Source organism: Cephus cinctus, unplaced genomic scaffold (genome assembly GCF_000341935.2).
Source record: "Cephus cinctus unplaced genomic scaffold, Ccin1 Ccin1_scaffold0767, whole genome shotgun sequence".
Taxonomy (NCBI): Eukaryota; Metazoa; Arthropoda; class Insecta; order Hymenoptera; family Cephidae; genus Cephus; species Cephus cinctus.
In genome coordinates, this window is record NW_014333372.1 from 386247 (window position 1) to 401320 (window position 15074).

The 15074-nt window shown below is 46.1% G+C and overlaps 1 protein-coding gene across 9 annotated transcripts in view; it reads left to right on the forward strand.

Moving 5' to 3' along the window:
* The window catches only part of LOC107270424 (tight junction protein ZO-1), a 51427-nt gene that overhangs the window by 21598 nt on the left and 14755 nt on the right, over window positions 1-15074 (forward strand). The window contains exons 1-2 of one of the 9 annotated variants that reach the window (XM_015745437.2): window positions 11118-11646; window positions 13668-13965. The exons of 6 other annotated variants lie outside the window; for them this stretch is intronic. In XM_015745437.2, coding sequence (XP_015600923.1) covers window positions 13924-13965 — 42 coding nt within the window. In that variant the 5' untranslated portion in view covers window positions 11118-11646; window positions 13668-13923. Of the gene's footprint in view, window positions 1-2005; window positions 3675-11117; window positions 11647-13667; window positions 13966-15074 lie in introns of those variants that run through there. 2 more of the 9 variants (XM_025087786.1, XM_015745436.2) reach the window with 2 other exon arrangements.

The following is a 15074-nucleotide window of genomic DNA, read 5'->3' on the forward strand; positions in this document are numbered from 1 at the left end:
CCCCCACGCGCTTTTGTCCTTGCCGCTACGGGCAGCGCCATAGGCCAAAATTCACAGTGCAAAGAAGAGGTCGTCCTTGATGATCCTCCGAAATATTTCATCCGTATCCAGAGCGTCCATCCTGGTACGTGACGACCACGTTCAGCCAGGAGCCCTGGGATACCCAGTAACCCGATTCCGGGTCGTGACCAGGGAAATCGATAGGGACGTCTCTTAATGCCAAGGAAGACAGACCAAGCGCCATTTAAAAGAGGCTTCAGGAATATCAAAGCAGCGACACTGGGTACCCGTACGAGTAATCTTTGAATTAAAATACGAAGAAGACCGGCCGAGGCCACGGGTCGTGCATCCACGAGGAAATAAATTTTCTTTTATCCAAACTGCAAAGAAACCGGTTGAGCGGAACGAGTGACGACTGAGTAGTCGTGCTCACCGGGAGCCAAAGTGCCGCGTACGAAGATGAGAAAAGGATGCCGTCAGGCTCTGTCGTACAAGAGAAACATCCTTGGGTTCACAGACGGTACCCCGGAGTCCCGGAAAGTCCTGATTAGCCTCGTCAAGGTATATCCCGTTATTTGGGATTCTGGGTATCTCTGGGAAATTTCTGGGAATCTGTGAGCACAGGGGTAGTGTCCGATGTCTTGTTGGTCAATGGTCGCTGCATTTCTGTATGGCGATATTTAATATTCTTGGATGGTCGTATGGCTGCGCACTTACGGAGGCCGTCGGCTCCTACTCCTGGTGATCGTGTCCGAGTAAACGGGCGGCGGGCAGGGAGAGGGAGCAAGTGAGTAAGTACGGAACCTGGCAAGAGAGGGCAGCGACCGGTAAGCTAGGGGCTCGATCTTCGAATACGAACCACGCCCTCGTGTTGCTTTACGTTCTGCTCAGGCTGGCTAAGGTGGGTCCAGCTACCTGCATTGGCAGGGACGCCTACCTGAGTTACGCGCAATATAAAGCTGCTCTCGAAAAACCAGCCTTTCCTTCCTCCTTTTACTTCTTCGTTCACTGTGTTCCCTCTCTCTCTCTCTCGCTCTTCATCCGAGTATCCGACTATCTCTATGCGAAGGTCTATCTCGGTTTAGTATCTTTCTTGCTTCATCCAATGGCTCTCTGGATGGAGTGGGTAAAAGCAGCACAGGTATCTGCTAAATCTTGAGGATCTAGATCTACCCGCCGAAGATCACAGCTGGATCGTCTCTTGATATGCTCATGGGTCCAGTCGATTTTATAATCCCATGAAGACATTGCTCCTCCTCCCTTGAGAAACCAGCCGTCCTTGACATTCGATTTGTCCTTCGCAGTCGACGAAACGAAGTTCTTCTCGTCCTTCGAATTTCCAAAGGATTAGGATTGTGACCTGGGGTAGAAATCGGGTCTAACCCCGTGGTCAATGTATAAGATTGACGTGTTTCAAGCGAGCAGGAAGCAGTCATACCTGCCTAATGATTTCGGGGAAATTTCATTAAATATAAGTCATTAGAAGCGATTGCTGCGAAGTCCTGGTTCAGAGTGGGAATAACCAGTGGACATCAATCCTGGCACCTCCTACGTACTCAGCTCGCCTAACGAGGCTCGCATAATTGGACCCGGAGTCGCATCGAAGTCAATTCGGAAGAGAAACAGGAACGAGACTCCGTGGAAGTACAAAGAAACAAAGAGACGGTGACAAAACCCAGGAGGACGGTGACCGTTGACGAAGAAGAAGAGGAAGAAAAAGCGGAGACGAGGAGTGGAGAGAGAGAGAAGTGCGGAGACGTCCTGCGTAGTCCTGTGTGTGTTCAAAAGTAAAGAAGAGGAAAAGAGACGCAAGGAGGGTTCAGGTAGAAAAGCGTTCTCGCTCGCGGGGCCCAGCAGAGCAGCAGCAGCAGGAGGAGGAGAGCCCAAGGTGTGTCATGCCCACCTTGGGACCCGTGTGTGTTCGTGCTCGACAGTCCCTCTACACTTGGAAGTCCCGGGACCTCGAGGGCCGACCTCTACCTGCAGTCTCGCCAACTAGTCGAGCGGCCAGGCAAACCGGTGTCGGCACTCGCCGCGGCCTCAGCCTCCACTCGGCCCGTATCGAGCCCTCCTCTTCGATTCCTCACCAATCTCCACACACCGCTCTCTCGGTCCCCGATGCTCTCCGCTCTCCACGTCGCGTCCGCCAGGATCGCATCGTCCGCGCCATCCACGCGATCCGTCCTCGTCATCGTGATCCTCGAGTGAAAACGCTCCCCGGAGGAGTGCCGTGTATCCATGCCACCGGGAAGGACTAGGGATCGCTCCGCGCCTGATCTCGGACACCAGCACGGAGAACTCGGGAGATCGGGATCCTCGGTGCTACTAGGACCTGGAGTGTGAATCGTGTTGGTGTTAAAGAAAAAACGTGTGCCACAAGGAATCACTAAAAAACATACTTTTAATCGAGTCTACTCCCGAGCTCGGCCGTGCCAGACTTTCAGAGGAAGGATCCACCCCCGGGTCTTCCTGGAAATCGACTGCTACGACTGGATCGGATACCCTCGACATTCCTGACCGCGCGGCAACGCCCGACACGGCTTACCAGGCAAGCCTTCCAGAAGCGGAGCGTGTCGGATTTCGATGCTCCTTCTCACTGGCAAGTTTCAGCCTGTCGAGATAAACAAAGCCGAAACTGGAAAATTCCTTGAGGACAGTCGAGAGGTCTCCGTCGGTGGTGATGCGGCGTACGCTGGACTCCTATGCTTGCTGATTCACGTTCCTGTGCGGATTATTCGAAAATATTGTCACGGACACCAAACGGCTAACAGTGTCAATTCAGTGAGTGAAGCGCGTGTCGAAGTGTTGAGTATTTTTCACAGTGTCGCCAGTCTCCTCGTTCACGCGTCTGTTTTGAAAAATACACGTGAAACCGGCAGCGAGAAAAACAGGTGAACGCGTGAGCGGTTCTATCCCCACCATATTACTATACTACTACCAGTGCTACTACACCGGTACTCTACTATACCGGTACTACTACTCTTGCTGTCAGTATTACTGACATTGATGTTATTTCGTAGCTCCCGAGTGCAGAAGGCGCGACGAAATTCTTTGCGTTGCGTGGAACCCACGTTATTGTTGTACAATTTACACCACGTGCTCTTTGACGTATCGTTAAATGGATTCTTATTGGGAAAGTGTTTGGTTTAGCTATCGGTCCATCTTTCTTTGGGACCTGTTCAGTGAATCGATATCGTGTGAATTTTCTACGTAGGAGGATCTCGAGAGGATGTCGTAAGACAGTGAGGTAGGACGATATCGTGACAGCAGTGAATGACGCAATGTACTGATATACGTGGGCGAATAACAAGGAGGATACCTAAGTGGACGACTCGAAGAAAGAAAAAGAAACTTGAGGAATTTTTCCTGGCAAACACTTTTCGCCATTCTTGGCATTGGGAAGAAAAAGTGGGCGCTCTGCAAAGATGGCGATATCCTGAGGATCTATTCTGGAGGAAGGATCACTGGGAGTCTCGTGGCTTTCAAGTGAAGTGTTAAAAAGTGTCTTTTAGGGGTGGCTGTGTAATCGTCGAGGGATGGATCGAAATGAGGGAGTCGGTGGAGGTGCCGGTACCGGTAGTGGTGCATTGGGATCACCCTCTAATCCAGGATCGCCCTTGACCTCCTCGACTCATGCTCTCCATCACAACTCGTCGAGCGTTATTGACAACCAGGTATCTGTAAAAATAGAAAAATCGTAATGTTGCGCAAGCAAAGGAAATTTCTTTAACGGAACTCTGCGTCTGTTACGAATAAACAATTTACACGTATTTCCGTTAGACTGTTGTGCTTCGCTGCATTCGGTAGGCAGGAACGCTTAGCGGCCACGAAGAAAGTCCATTCGTCGTAGCCTGCGGCGACTTTCGAGTGACTTTTCCCAGAATAGTCAGCATAGCGGCCTAAGAGTCTAGAATGCGCACAGAACGTTAAAGACCCGCCGTGTGCATAGGCATATACGTACCGTGACACTAACCAAGTAACCACCAGGATGCAGACCGAATGCCAACGGTTTGAGTCACGTCCACATTCTTTCGACGCTGGCCGCAGCCGAACTCTCTTATGGCTTTGCTTAGACAAGGAAATACTTAAAAAATTATCTGACTCGAGACTCGAATACAGTCAGAACCTTCACCACTCGTTTTCTAATTACATAGACGAACCATAAAATCCTCCCTCCTTCCGTCTTTTCCTCTCGGTACTTCCTCCAGTCTCTCCTTAGCTGGAAAACTTCAAACGGCCGGTTACCTGCGTTTATTCGTGAACGCCGGTAGCGACATTAAATACCGTGGGAGGTAGCGGAAGCTTGAGTTCAACTTGCACAACCGTCGATTCCGTTACGTATCGATGGAGATACCTTTTATCCATTATACTCGTAAATACTAGCCGCGAGGGAGGAGAGGGAGAAGAGGGAGAAAATAAGGAAACATATCAATACGACTATATATGCCCCCCATGATAATTTCACGTAAAGATCAGAAAGTGCGGATCGATTTTTTTTCCCTTTCATCGTCATTCTTTTTTCGCATTTCAACGCTCCATAGAAATTGTCTAGGCCGTTCGATACTTACGAGTCGACAAGTTTCACTTCAATTGCATGTAAACCTTACGGACCAACTGACGGACCCAACGTCACTAGCGAATCGGCGTAGATGGGTTAATGAGATCTTGACTTTTTTATCAGTTCGTTCAATTTTTTACGATTTTTCGTAGTCATTTTATATTTTCTGCATAATCAGCAGACGCGTCCTTCTCGTGTACAGTACCGATATGTCACACCGCCTTGTCAGTTCACGGGGAGGATCGATGACGTTTCTATAATTCAACATGAGAATCACGTAGCGCGTGACACCGCGTGTACCTGGGAGTGTTTTACAAGCACGTGATTCCGGGTAACAATTGCAATAGTGTTCCTTACTGGCTTTCACAATATCGAGAACGTTTCACTGGAAGTCTTTATATATTCACAACGGGTCATATGTGTTCCTGGTCCTCTGAGTATATTGAACTTTGATTATTGTATTTACGACATTACGTGTAGCAACGCGTATCGAGCTGTTATTAGAATTTACCGGAAACACGCAACTCGAACTACGAAATTTCATATCGTGATCGAACCCCACGTATATTTATCCGGAGTACTACTGAATACATATATTTGTGGTTTGAATTCTCTTTTGAATAATTCAGTCGTACCATATTCCGTCCACGAGTTCGACTCGTTTTTTGGCAGGTCAAACACTATGAAATTTCCAATGAGCCACAAATGATTTTACATAAAATTCACACGTAAAAATTATCTAGATGTATAATTTTGCACTGATATGTATGCTATTTTTCTTGATCGTAAATGTATTGAGTATGCTAAACCATGTATTCGTTGCATGTAGTCGTAAACACTTCGTTGTTTTCAAACTGTCAAAAAACCACTTCAGCTCGTGGACCGACTATGGGTGCGTCGGAAAGTCGGTTGTTGTTGTTGTCGACAGTCAAATTACCATGAGAAATGATACGTAAGGTGAACAAGAAGTGAAACTGCGAACGCTTACGAATTGAGGTTAAAGTGATGATTACTATGTTTCCTGCAGCTGGTTATGAATTCAATTTCTATTCTATGAGTCTCTATCTTACCGATCCGTCCATACAAACTCTGTCGGTAAAGCAGAACATTCTCCATAGAGTCCGTAGGGCTGTGATCTATGCGAAGTTGGTAGTACCGTAGAAATCTGTGGTAACGTTCTTCCTCTAGACTATACCGACACGCATTATGGTTTTCTTACTTTCCGTAAAGTCTGTGGCGTCCCTTTATTTTAGTCTTGTTATTACGTTCTCAGCGTCAGTATTTTTTTTTGTAACGTAGCAGATCCATTAAGAAATTCTTTTGCAGGCTGTTCCCTCGGTTCAACCAGTTCAGCGTACTTGAGGCATTTGCACGTTGAACGTGTATGTCAAGTGTTCAGAGCTCGTACCTCAAGAATAATTGCTAATCCATTTACAAGCTCATCCGAGAGCACAGGACAGTAGAAATAAAGTCCCAACGATTCTATTTCTAGTAGCGGCTTTGACCACTGGCAATTTCTGAGGTGCCGCAAGTTCATTCGCTCATTCATCCGTCATGGTGGGACACAGTGTGGTGATTGTAGAGACTCGCAAGAAAAAGTTGACTGCTTCGTTAGCCGGTGAAGACGACATTATCCAACTGTACACAGAAGCGACTGACGCGTGTGCAATAACAACGTACACACAGATATGCTCAGGATCGGATCCAATTATCCGTCGAAGCCAAGGGGTCGTAACTATCATGGTGGGACGAGCCCGAGGCACTTGATCGACCTCACCATGTCCTTGCCTTGCCTCCCCCCTCTCTTCGCCTCGTCCTGCCACCGATCACGTTTGATCCTGCCTGATCGTGTCTGGTCGTGCCTCCCAGCCACTCACTTCGACTTGGCTCACTTTGGAGAACCTACTTTGCCTTTCTACGTCACCTACAATTATCACGCAGGTGAACAGACCATAATACACTTGCGTGCTACTATCCATACTTCAGTCTGGGTTCCTGTTCGGCTCCCGTGCCGAGTCCTGCGTCCTGCCACGTGGCCTGTAAGAAAGATCTGGAATTTTGAAGCATCTGGTTTTGATCCTGGCACGCAACGCGCACTCGTGTCTAGCCAAATGTTCTCTGTTCTAGGATCGACTGGTCTTACTCTATAGGTAATTCGTCCCAGTGAAAATTCTGATTTCGGTCTTGCCACCTGATTTAAAGGGCTTTCCGGAATTGTTGTCAGAGAGAGCTCTTACTCCCGCGATACTTGGAGATAGAAATAGCACGACGGCTAGAGATAGTTTGGAGCAATCCAGAGCTGTGCAATCCTCTGGTGGATTGCTGGAAAGATGCTTGGCGAGGTCTTAGGATATCTCAAGGGTTATTTATATACCGGTATAGGTTCAGCTGCATCTCTGCACTAGGATGCCGCGCAGAACTCTGTAAGTGGCTGCATCCGCCCTCGTCACCGAGTTCAATCGACCTAGTGGAAAATCTTCAAAATTTCGGGGAATCGCTCGAGACTCATACTTTATGCGGGAACTGTGCGTGATCGTGTCATGTGGCTGCGTGGGACTTTTGGTATTCACCTGTTCGTTTCCTTTGCTTCTGTAACTGAAATGCGAATCGAGCGTTGCGAGTCCTTATACATGTGCACACGTTCGCGAGGCTCATTCCAGAAACCACTCCTAGTGAGCGATAACGATGACAAATAAGGCCGCTGAAAAAAAATGAGAAATGAGAGAGAGAGAGAGAGAGAGAGAGAGAGAGAGAGAGAGAGAGAGAGAGAGAGAGAGAGAGAATTGACAAGTACAGCTGTCGACTTAATAAACAGCAAGTAAACGGGATTTCCGAAGTTTGAGCTGCCTGATTGCCGAGTCGAACGTCTCTTCGTTAACGAGGCACCTGATGACGTTGCGAACAGGAGGCGTCGTGTTACAAAACAGCGTGACTGAAAATTTCAACAAACTTCCCTGCTTTGCCTTCGATTATTATTTCTTTCTTTATTTCCTTCGCCCCTCTTTGACCAACCGATGTCAAAGGAATTCCTCCAAAAATACACGCGCGAGATATTCAACTGAATCCTGTAAATTTAACTTCTGCCCGTGTTATTCCATACGTCGCCTAACTACATTCTAGTCATTGAAATTTTTTAAGACCCTTCGCTTCGACATGTATGGAGCATCCACTCTCAACCGACTAAGTAGTCCATGAAGTATATCCCATGAAACTAATGACTATATCAGTAATGTTTTTACCCGGAGACAATTTCACCGTCTTTTCTTTTACACGTATAATAATTGTAAACGGCCAATTTACATTTTCTCATTTTAATCTCACAAAGGAGAAGTCGCCTACGTGCGGCAGGTGAGAGTCAGCAGTCAGAACAGACCAGGTAGTTTCGTACCAGTCTCTGTTTTTGCAGAGTTCCACAAGTTGTTTTACCGGCAGAACCAAAGGATTGGCGGATTCGTATCGGGTATACCCTGAAATAAGAAATAGCTTGAGATTTTTCTTTTTTCTCATTTCATCGTTAAAGATCAAACGCTAAACCACCGTGATTCCTTTTGAATCCCATCAACCTTGCATTCGATCTGCTGAACTACGTAATTCTCTCACATTATATGTATCTGACCCGAGCCTGTACGAAAACGTCAAAGCTGTACGATCTCGTTCGATCCTAGTTAAATCTCTCTTGGACCGTACTGATAGCAACTGAAAATAAATACCAACATAAACCTCTATAGGCAGCCATGTATAACCTCGAGGTTATTAAGTCGTTTCATGTCGCCCAGACTTTTAATTCGATACACGACGTCGACGCAGAGAAGTCGTGACGGGTGCCCCGGGCCAAAACCTCTTCTGATCCTCGTGTCCTCACATTCCACTTCGAGAATGCTTTGGCGGCTCCACGCATAATACAAACACAAGTGTGCGCTATTCGTAAGCTAAAGCAGCAGCCACACCTGAGTGACCTGCTGGCTCTGTACGCATTGACATGCACTGACCTCTTTGAATTATTTCTTTCATCATTATCAGTCGTCACGAGTAGATAGCCCAGTCTTACACCTGTTGTATATCACAATCAGTTCATATGAAAATCTTCATCCTCAAACGATTAAAATGTCAGTAAAATTAATATAGAAATAAAATAATATGTATCCTTACTTTCGCATGCGCTACTATCGATTAGCACACATACTGATTACATGTTACATAACCTGAAATTCTCAAAAATGTCTCACCTCCTGGTGAACGATTGCGTAGTCGGCTGGAAACTCATCGTCAGTTAACGGATATTTACACTTCAGTCAAAAACTTTCAGTACGCCGTAGAGTAGATACATGTATAAAATTCCTGTATACGTACGATTCTCGTTCATATGTAGATACATATCCAGGTAAGGAATGCAAACGCGTGGGTGTCTCGTGGATACGTGTACTCGTTCGCTTGCGTCTTCGTGATTTACGCACGCGCGTATGAGAGATTGCTGGAGACTTTAGACACTCTGTAGCCCATCGGTTTTCTTTGCATGTTGCGTATTTTTTCCCCCAGAGTTTACGATAATCGTACAGTGCATTTAATTCCTCGAGGAAAGGCAATTGGGACGCCATCGTTGAGCACTGGCGCAACGAACTCGAAAATTTAGGTTAGCGACACATACAGAGCGCGTTATACCGTGTAGAAACGTTAAGAGAAACACGCCGTAAATCAGAATGTAATTATTGGTTCCATAGTCCACCATTCTGGCTGTCCTCTCTAAATCATTGTTGTGCGAGCTCTGCGTTAGGCACCGTAGCTTTCCCGATGCTCGTAAAGCACACTGCTCTCCCACAATTGCATTTCGCGTTGTTCCTACCGATAAAAGTGAGTTGCCATTGGCGCGAACCGAGAAGACCGCGTTCGTATTTTGAATTTCCTAACGAAATGCGGGGCTAGGTACTCGCGCGCAGTTCTTCTGCGCAGGCTGAATTTCATACGCTAGCGCCGCTCTCCTGTGGATCCGTAAAGTTCAGGGGAAGGTACACACGCAGTGTTAGGTTATATTACAGCTCGTTATGCATAATACGTTATCCCGTTTCCATCGAGCGATGTATGTGCAGTGTCTCTTGCGAAATATCCAAGAAGGAAGCGAGTGCAGTGCCGTTTATATCGAGAGGGACGCTGTTAGTTTCTCGGGCAGAATCGCACGCGCATTGACAACCTGTGAGAACGCGCTACCCACGATGAGACGAGAGAGTGTTATTCGCGAAGGAGAGAGAGGGAGCGAGATAGGAACAGAGGCTATAGGCGGAGAGAGCGGGAAAGCGAAGCCTCGCTTTCCGATTTATGATGCCGATCGTGAGGTCGACTCACCCGGGACACGATTCTCCTTCGTCTTCGTCCTGGGTTTTGTATTAGCGATTGGAACGGCGGCGGCCATTTTCCACCCGGGACGTCTCTATCAAAGCGTCTCCAGACGCTGTGAATTGCTTGTTTAATGGATGCTGACACGCCCGCATCGTTGACAGGGGTGAGTCGAGAAATATGGGGGCGCCCTTAACCATACCGGAAGTAAGTTATGGCTTCTAATACCTTTGTTGACCTCGAATCCCCTTATGAGATCACATACGAGTATTAACCCTGTCTTAACCTGCAAATTATCCATTGATCGACTCTTACTGTACATACTTTGTTTATATGTACAGTGTGGTGTCGTACAGTACGTTCACCCAGATTACTTCGTTGTTCCGCGTGTACGTGCGACCGAGTGATTCACCCGAGAAGAAATCCGGAGAGATGCGACTGATTAATCGTGCGTGTTCTCTCCCAGTACTTATCTACAGACCTGGCCGTAACCCACGTATCACAAGCACGTTGGCTGCAAGTAAGACAGTGTTCGCGTTACGCGTTCTGCCTCGCGAGCAGGTTTGCTTGACGATGTCGAAAGCCGCAATGGGGTTACTTTACTACCTACTCATCACCTACTACCTCTAGAGATCAACCCAGTCTCTTCTGTAATTGAGAAAAACGGTGAAATTCAAATATTCCATAACTTACTCTCTCGTGCAGCATCTTCGACTGGTAACTACATATAGACTGTATAGCTGTATATACGTGAATCCTCCGACTGTTCACCCTACTTTCATATCTCATATTTTTTTTATCGTTGATTACCAGTAATTCATCAAGCTGCACCTTGTGCATCGCACGTGCAATGCATCTGCGTAGGTCGGAATGCATGAGTTGCATATGACCAGAACCAGACCTCAGGCAGACAGACAGACTTAAGGAGTATTTTTCTTAACCTCTCGAATGCTTGTCATTTTTTTCTTCCCAACAACCCCATGTGCTCCCACGGATTTTTTACGTGTAAACACTACGAGAAGTTATATTTTCAACATATGTAGAAGTCTTGGAAGGCGTTCGTCGATCCCTTTTAGAGTCTCCTTAACGTGTGACGATCGTTCAAGGATATATGCACTTTTACATCTGCATTATGTGTATGCATTTATACGAAGCGCGAGGGTATGAATTCCCCCACCAAGGAGCAGGTCAGTTCGTTTCTTGGATCCCGACTCGTGGGACGAATGGTCGCAGTTGGTCATGAGCCGTCGAAGCGAACGGTCATGCCGCAGCGCGCGGGTATCTCGTGAGCACGTGTACTCTAGATATTTTCATTTTGTGAACACATAAAAATAACTAGCTAGACATTAAAGGTTTTGTCAGTTGAAAACTCACAGATGTGCGCGCGGGTATATAAGTTATTTTGAAATATCGTAGAGGTCTAGTTAGTGTGCCTTTTTGAAAATTTCCCAACAGTGACATACATATATGTTTCCAGTGACTAAACAACAGTCCTCATTTGGCAACGATTCAGAATCAGTGTTGTGTACCTTAAAGAGTATTGATGTTAATATCTACGGAAATTACGTCATAATAATCTTACGCAATACAGATGTACACAGAGTTCGTTCGATCGTGAATCGTGCTTGAAGTGTATACAGAATTTCAGTCCGTAGAATATTCGTTGTTCGACTATCGTGAAACGTATTAATAACTGAAAGTTTCCACGGGACCTAAACAAGCATAGACAAGTTCAAGCGATTACCTTAGATAAAGCCCAGGTAGAGCCACTGCGTACAGTCAAGTCAGTTTGTGTCTGGTCGATTTTACCTCTGCGTTCTTGCGAAAGCCTGGAATGTACGTCTCAATTGCCTAGCTCGTAACAGAACTGTGCTTAATGACCGATTAATAGGATCTCTGATTCCCTTGGCTACCTGGGGAATGCGATCATCGTTCTGACCCTAGTCCAGAACGCATGCTGTTAGCCAACAGTCGTTTTCCCATCGTTTGAAAACCGTCGTCAGACTAGACGAATCTTCCTGGCTTCGCTCTGAAGACGTGAAGTTAACTGCTTATCGGTTAATCTTATTCGACTCGGCAACTTCATTGCGGTCACCGGCCAACGTATCCCATCTGCTGTGTTTACCTACTATACTACCATATGATTCGGAATCTTATACGTGAATGCAAGTGATGTCACGAGCCGCCCCGTCAAATGTTTCATGACACCTCGGTATTCACGATGATGTCATACCCGTCTTGATGAAAGTTTTTACATTTTTATTGTGACCGTTGGCAGAAAGGAAGATCAGCCAATAGAATTGAAATGGCCATGCCCAGAATGAGAACAGTGCAGTGTGGGTGGTTATGGAGTCATCGATTGGAATGTTTCTTATCTATCTGGGACGCGATTAATTAATAACATCTACCTCTATGGAATATCATGAGATTCTTATTATACTTTAATACACCAATACTCGGATACTCTCTATGGATACCAGACAGGGTGGTCCCCGTCCTTCGGATATCTCTGGTGCCCACTCTTGACCGGATTCTATGTGGTGATGTCAGGAGAGTCTCATACACTCTACTACTAGTACGAACGGAGAATGCGAGTATAACATCCGGTACGAGACCACAAATGGCGGAGGGTCGGAAGCCCGGTCTCTGGACTATGCGCTTAGAAAATTTACGAGCCTCTCGCGGGGGATATGGACGACGCCTTGGAATTCTTAATTCCATAAAATCCTGTATCCTCTCACGGGGTTTTATGGGAACCATAGAGCTATAGATAGAATATAGCTATAGATAGAACGTGGACTGGGTATCGGAATGGGACTAGGATGGAACCGCAAAATACTCGTTTAACGAGTCTCCGTAATTAGTGGCTACGAAGGCACTCAGGAAGAATGAGATCGTTGTAAAGTTACATATTTTTCTACGCCGTTGCGTGAGCCATTTCAGTTTTTCTACGTGATTCCTAACCAGTGCAGTCCGTGGGAATAGCGTCTATCGCGATTTCAGAGTCTCTTACCGTGGTCCGAGTCTTTCCTAAGAGTGTTTAATATTTTTAATGGTAATTTGGAGGAAAGTTGCTCCATCAGATTGAGTTCAGTTGGTTCCTAGAGAGTCTGGTAATCCAACGTTAATTTTTACTTTTTATTTTCTTTCTTTTTGCTTCTTGTCTTCCTCCTACCGTCTACGTAGCCTCATGTACAGTTTGCTTGGGTCAGTCTCTGTTCGAAATGTCTTCGCAGACGGGCGGGTCTGTGTTGGCATTTGTTGTTGCACGCGAACCCCTTTAATTGACTGGAGGTTAAATAAATTGAACCCTCGTTGCGCCAATGAAACGCGGGGCGGCCTCAGCTAACGAGGAGCTCGAAACGCCTGGACGGCGCCATTTTATCAAAGACTGACTTCGGGAATTATATTCGTTAAGGCCTATTATCTATCAGCTGTCAGGATCGTTAGGAGTTGGATAGTCGTTTGCATTTTTTCTGGAATAAAAATTTTCACTTCCGGTCATACAGTTCCGACTCCTCTTTTTTTTTTACCTTTACAATGTCACAAAGTGCGATGACACTGGGTCTTCCTCGAGACAATGCCAGTCTGTCTGGTGCTATTTGGAGAATTCGTTCCGAGAAGTAGAAGAAAGAATCGTGATAAGAAATGCCTTCCAGGTTTCGGCACGATAAGAGAAGGCTTTCATGAATCGGCCAGGACACAAAAATTTTAGCTGACAGTACCAAGCGATAAGTGTCCCTGACGCTTTTTGATGTTTGTCAATTTATCTTATTTTCAGAATTTGACTAATTTCCGGTTTACTCGATTACATGTCTAACTTCGTCATTCGTCAGATATAACTTATGACGACTCTCTTGACGCTTATACACGGTGTAAGTGTTTTCTAATGAGAGTGGCTGAAATCTTTATTCGCCTGAGCGTGGGAGAGTGGGACAGAAGTGAGACAAAGAAAACAGACGCTAATTCAAGTACGATACGTCGACAAGAATCAGACGTTCAAAGATCCTTTTGAACGAGTCTCTCGACTTCTTGTCATGCGAATCGACAACAATGAAGTGGCCCAAAAGGAGTATCTGGTAAGAGAACAATTAAAAAAAAAATATTCCCTGACTGCTAATTAAACTCAACATTAATTATACGAAATATACCAAACGCTTAGTATATTCGACGTGACAATGAGTCCTTAGAAAAATAATTGCTTCGTAGTACCCGGTGGTAAATTCAAAAAAAAAATATTTCAACGATTCGATTGCCAGTAGTTTTATCCGAGCTAGTAAAAATAAAAAATAATTCTAAATCCTGATCGATGATCATTGTTTTGGGCCTTGGCCTCTTCTTTTCATTTATCTCCATTCGTCTTTTTCGTCTATTCTCAAATACTCCACGAGTCAATACGCCGCTTCGTTTTTATTATCTACGTCTGTCTATACTCGGTTCGGAATAATACGTGTCACGGTGTCACGAACGCACGAGAACGAGCAGGTGGGTCGCGCCGCCTCTTTTTCTCGTCCGTTCCTCAGCCACGCATTGTTCCTCGAGATCTTTGGCCGTCGACAGTGAGACGTCAGGTTGGACGAATCGACGTTCTTTTTCTTAAGATTCCGCGAGCTATAGCACGTGCCTGGCAAGGTCTTTCTTGCGTTAACCTCCAAAAGGACGGATCCAAGACCTTAATTGAAGGTACTGTTATTAGGATCATGGGAACCGCTCGTTAACGGTTTTACGGCAAACTTCACTCCGTACGCGTTGACTGCTGTCGTTGATGTTGCTGCGTCATTTTTGTGAAACACTGTTTTTTCCTTCTATTCCTACCCAGCGAGCATTGACTCCCTGGGAGAAAGTCCTCCGGAAAACGTGGATGGATACGTCCTGGACTCCATATAGTCGCCAAGTCATTAGGCGAACGTATCCAAGTCACCAGGAGTCACTGAGCCAATTTCCGGCAAAGAGCTTTCCGGGGAGAAAGTTTTGGCTTAACGGTGCCTGATTGCGAATGTTCACTGACACCAATGATAGTCATGATCTCCGGCGTTATCACTAGCACCTACCAACGACTCAGCAGTCGGACGGGCTTATTCGCGTTTCCTTCTGGTGCGAACGATGGCGACATCTGCGAAGAAGAAAACCACAAGCGAGATTACAAGGATCGTCTGTATAAGCGTTCCCAAGAGAATGCCTGGGCTCA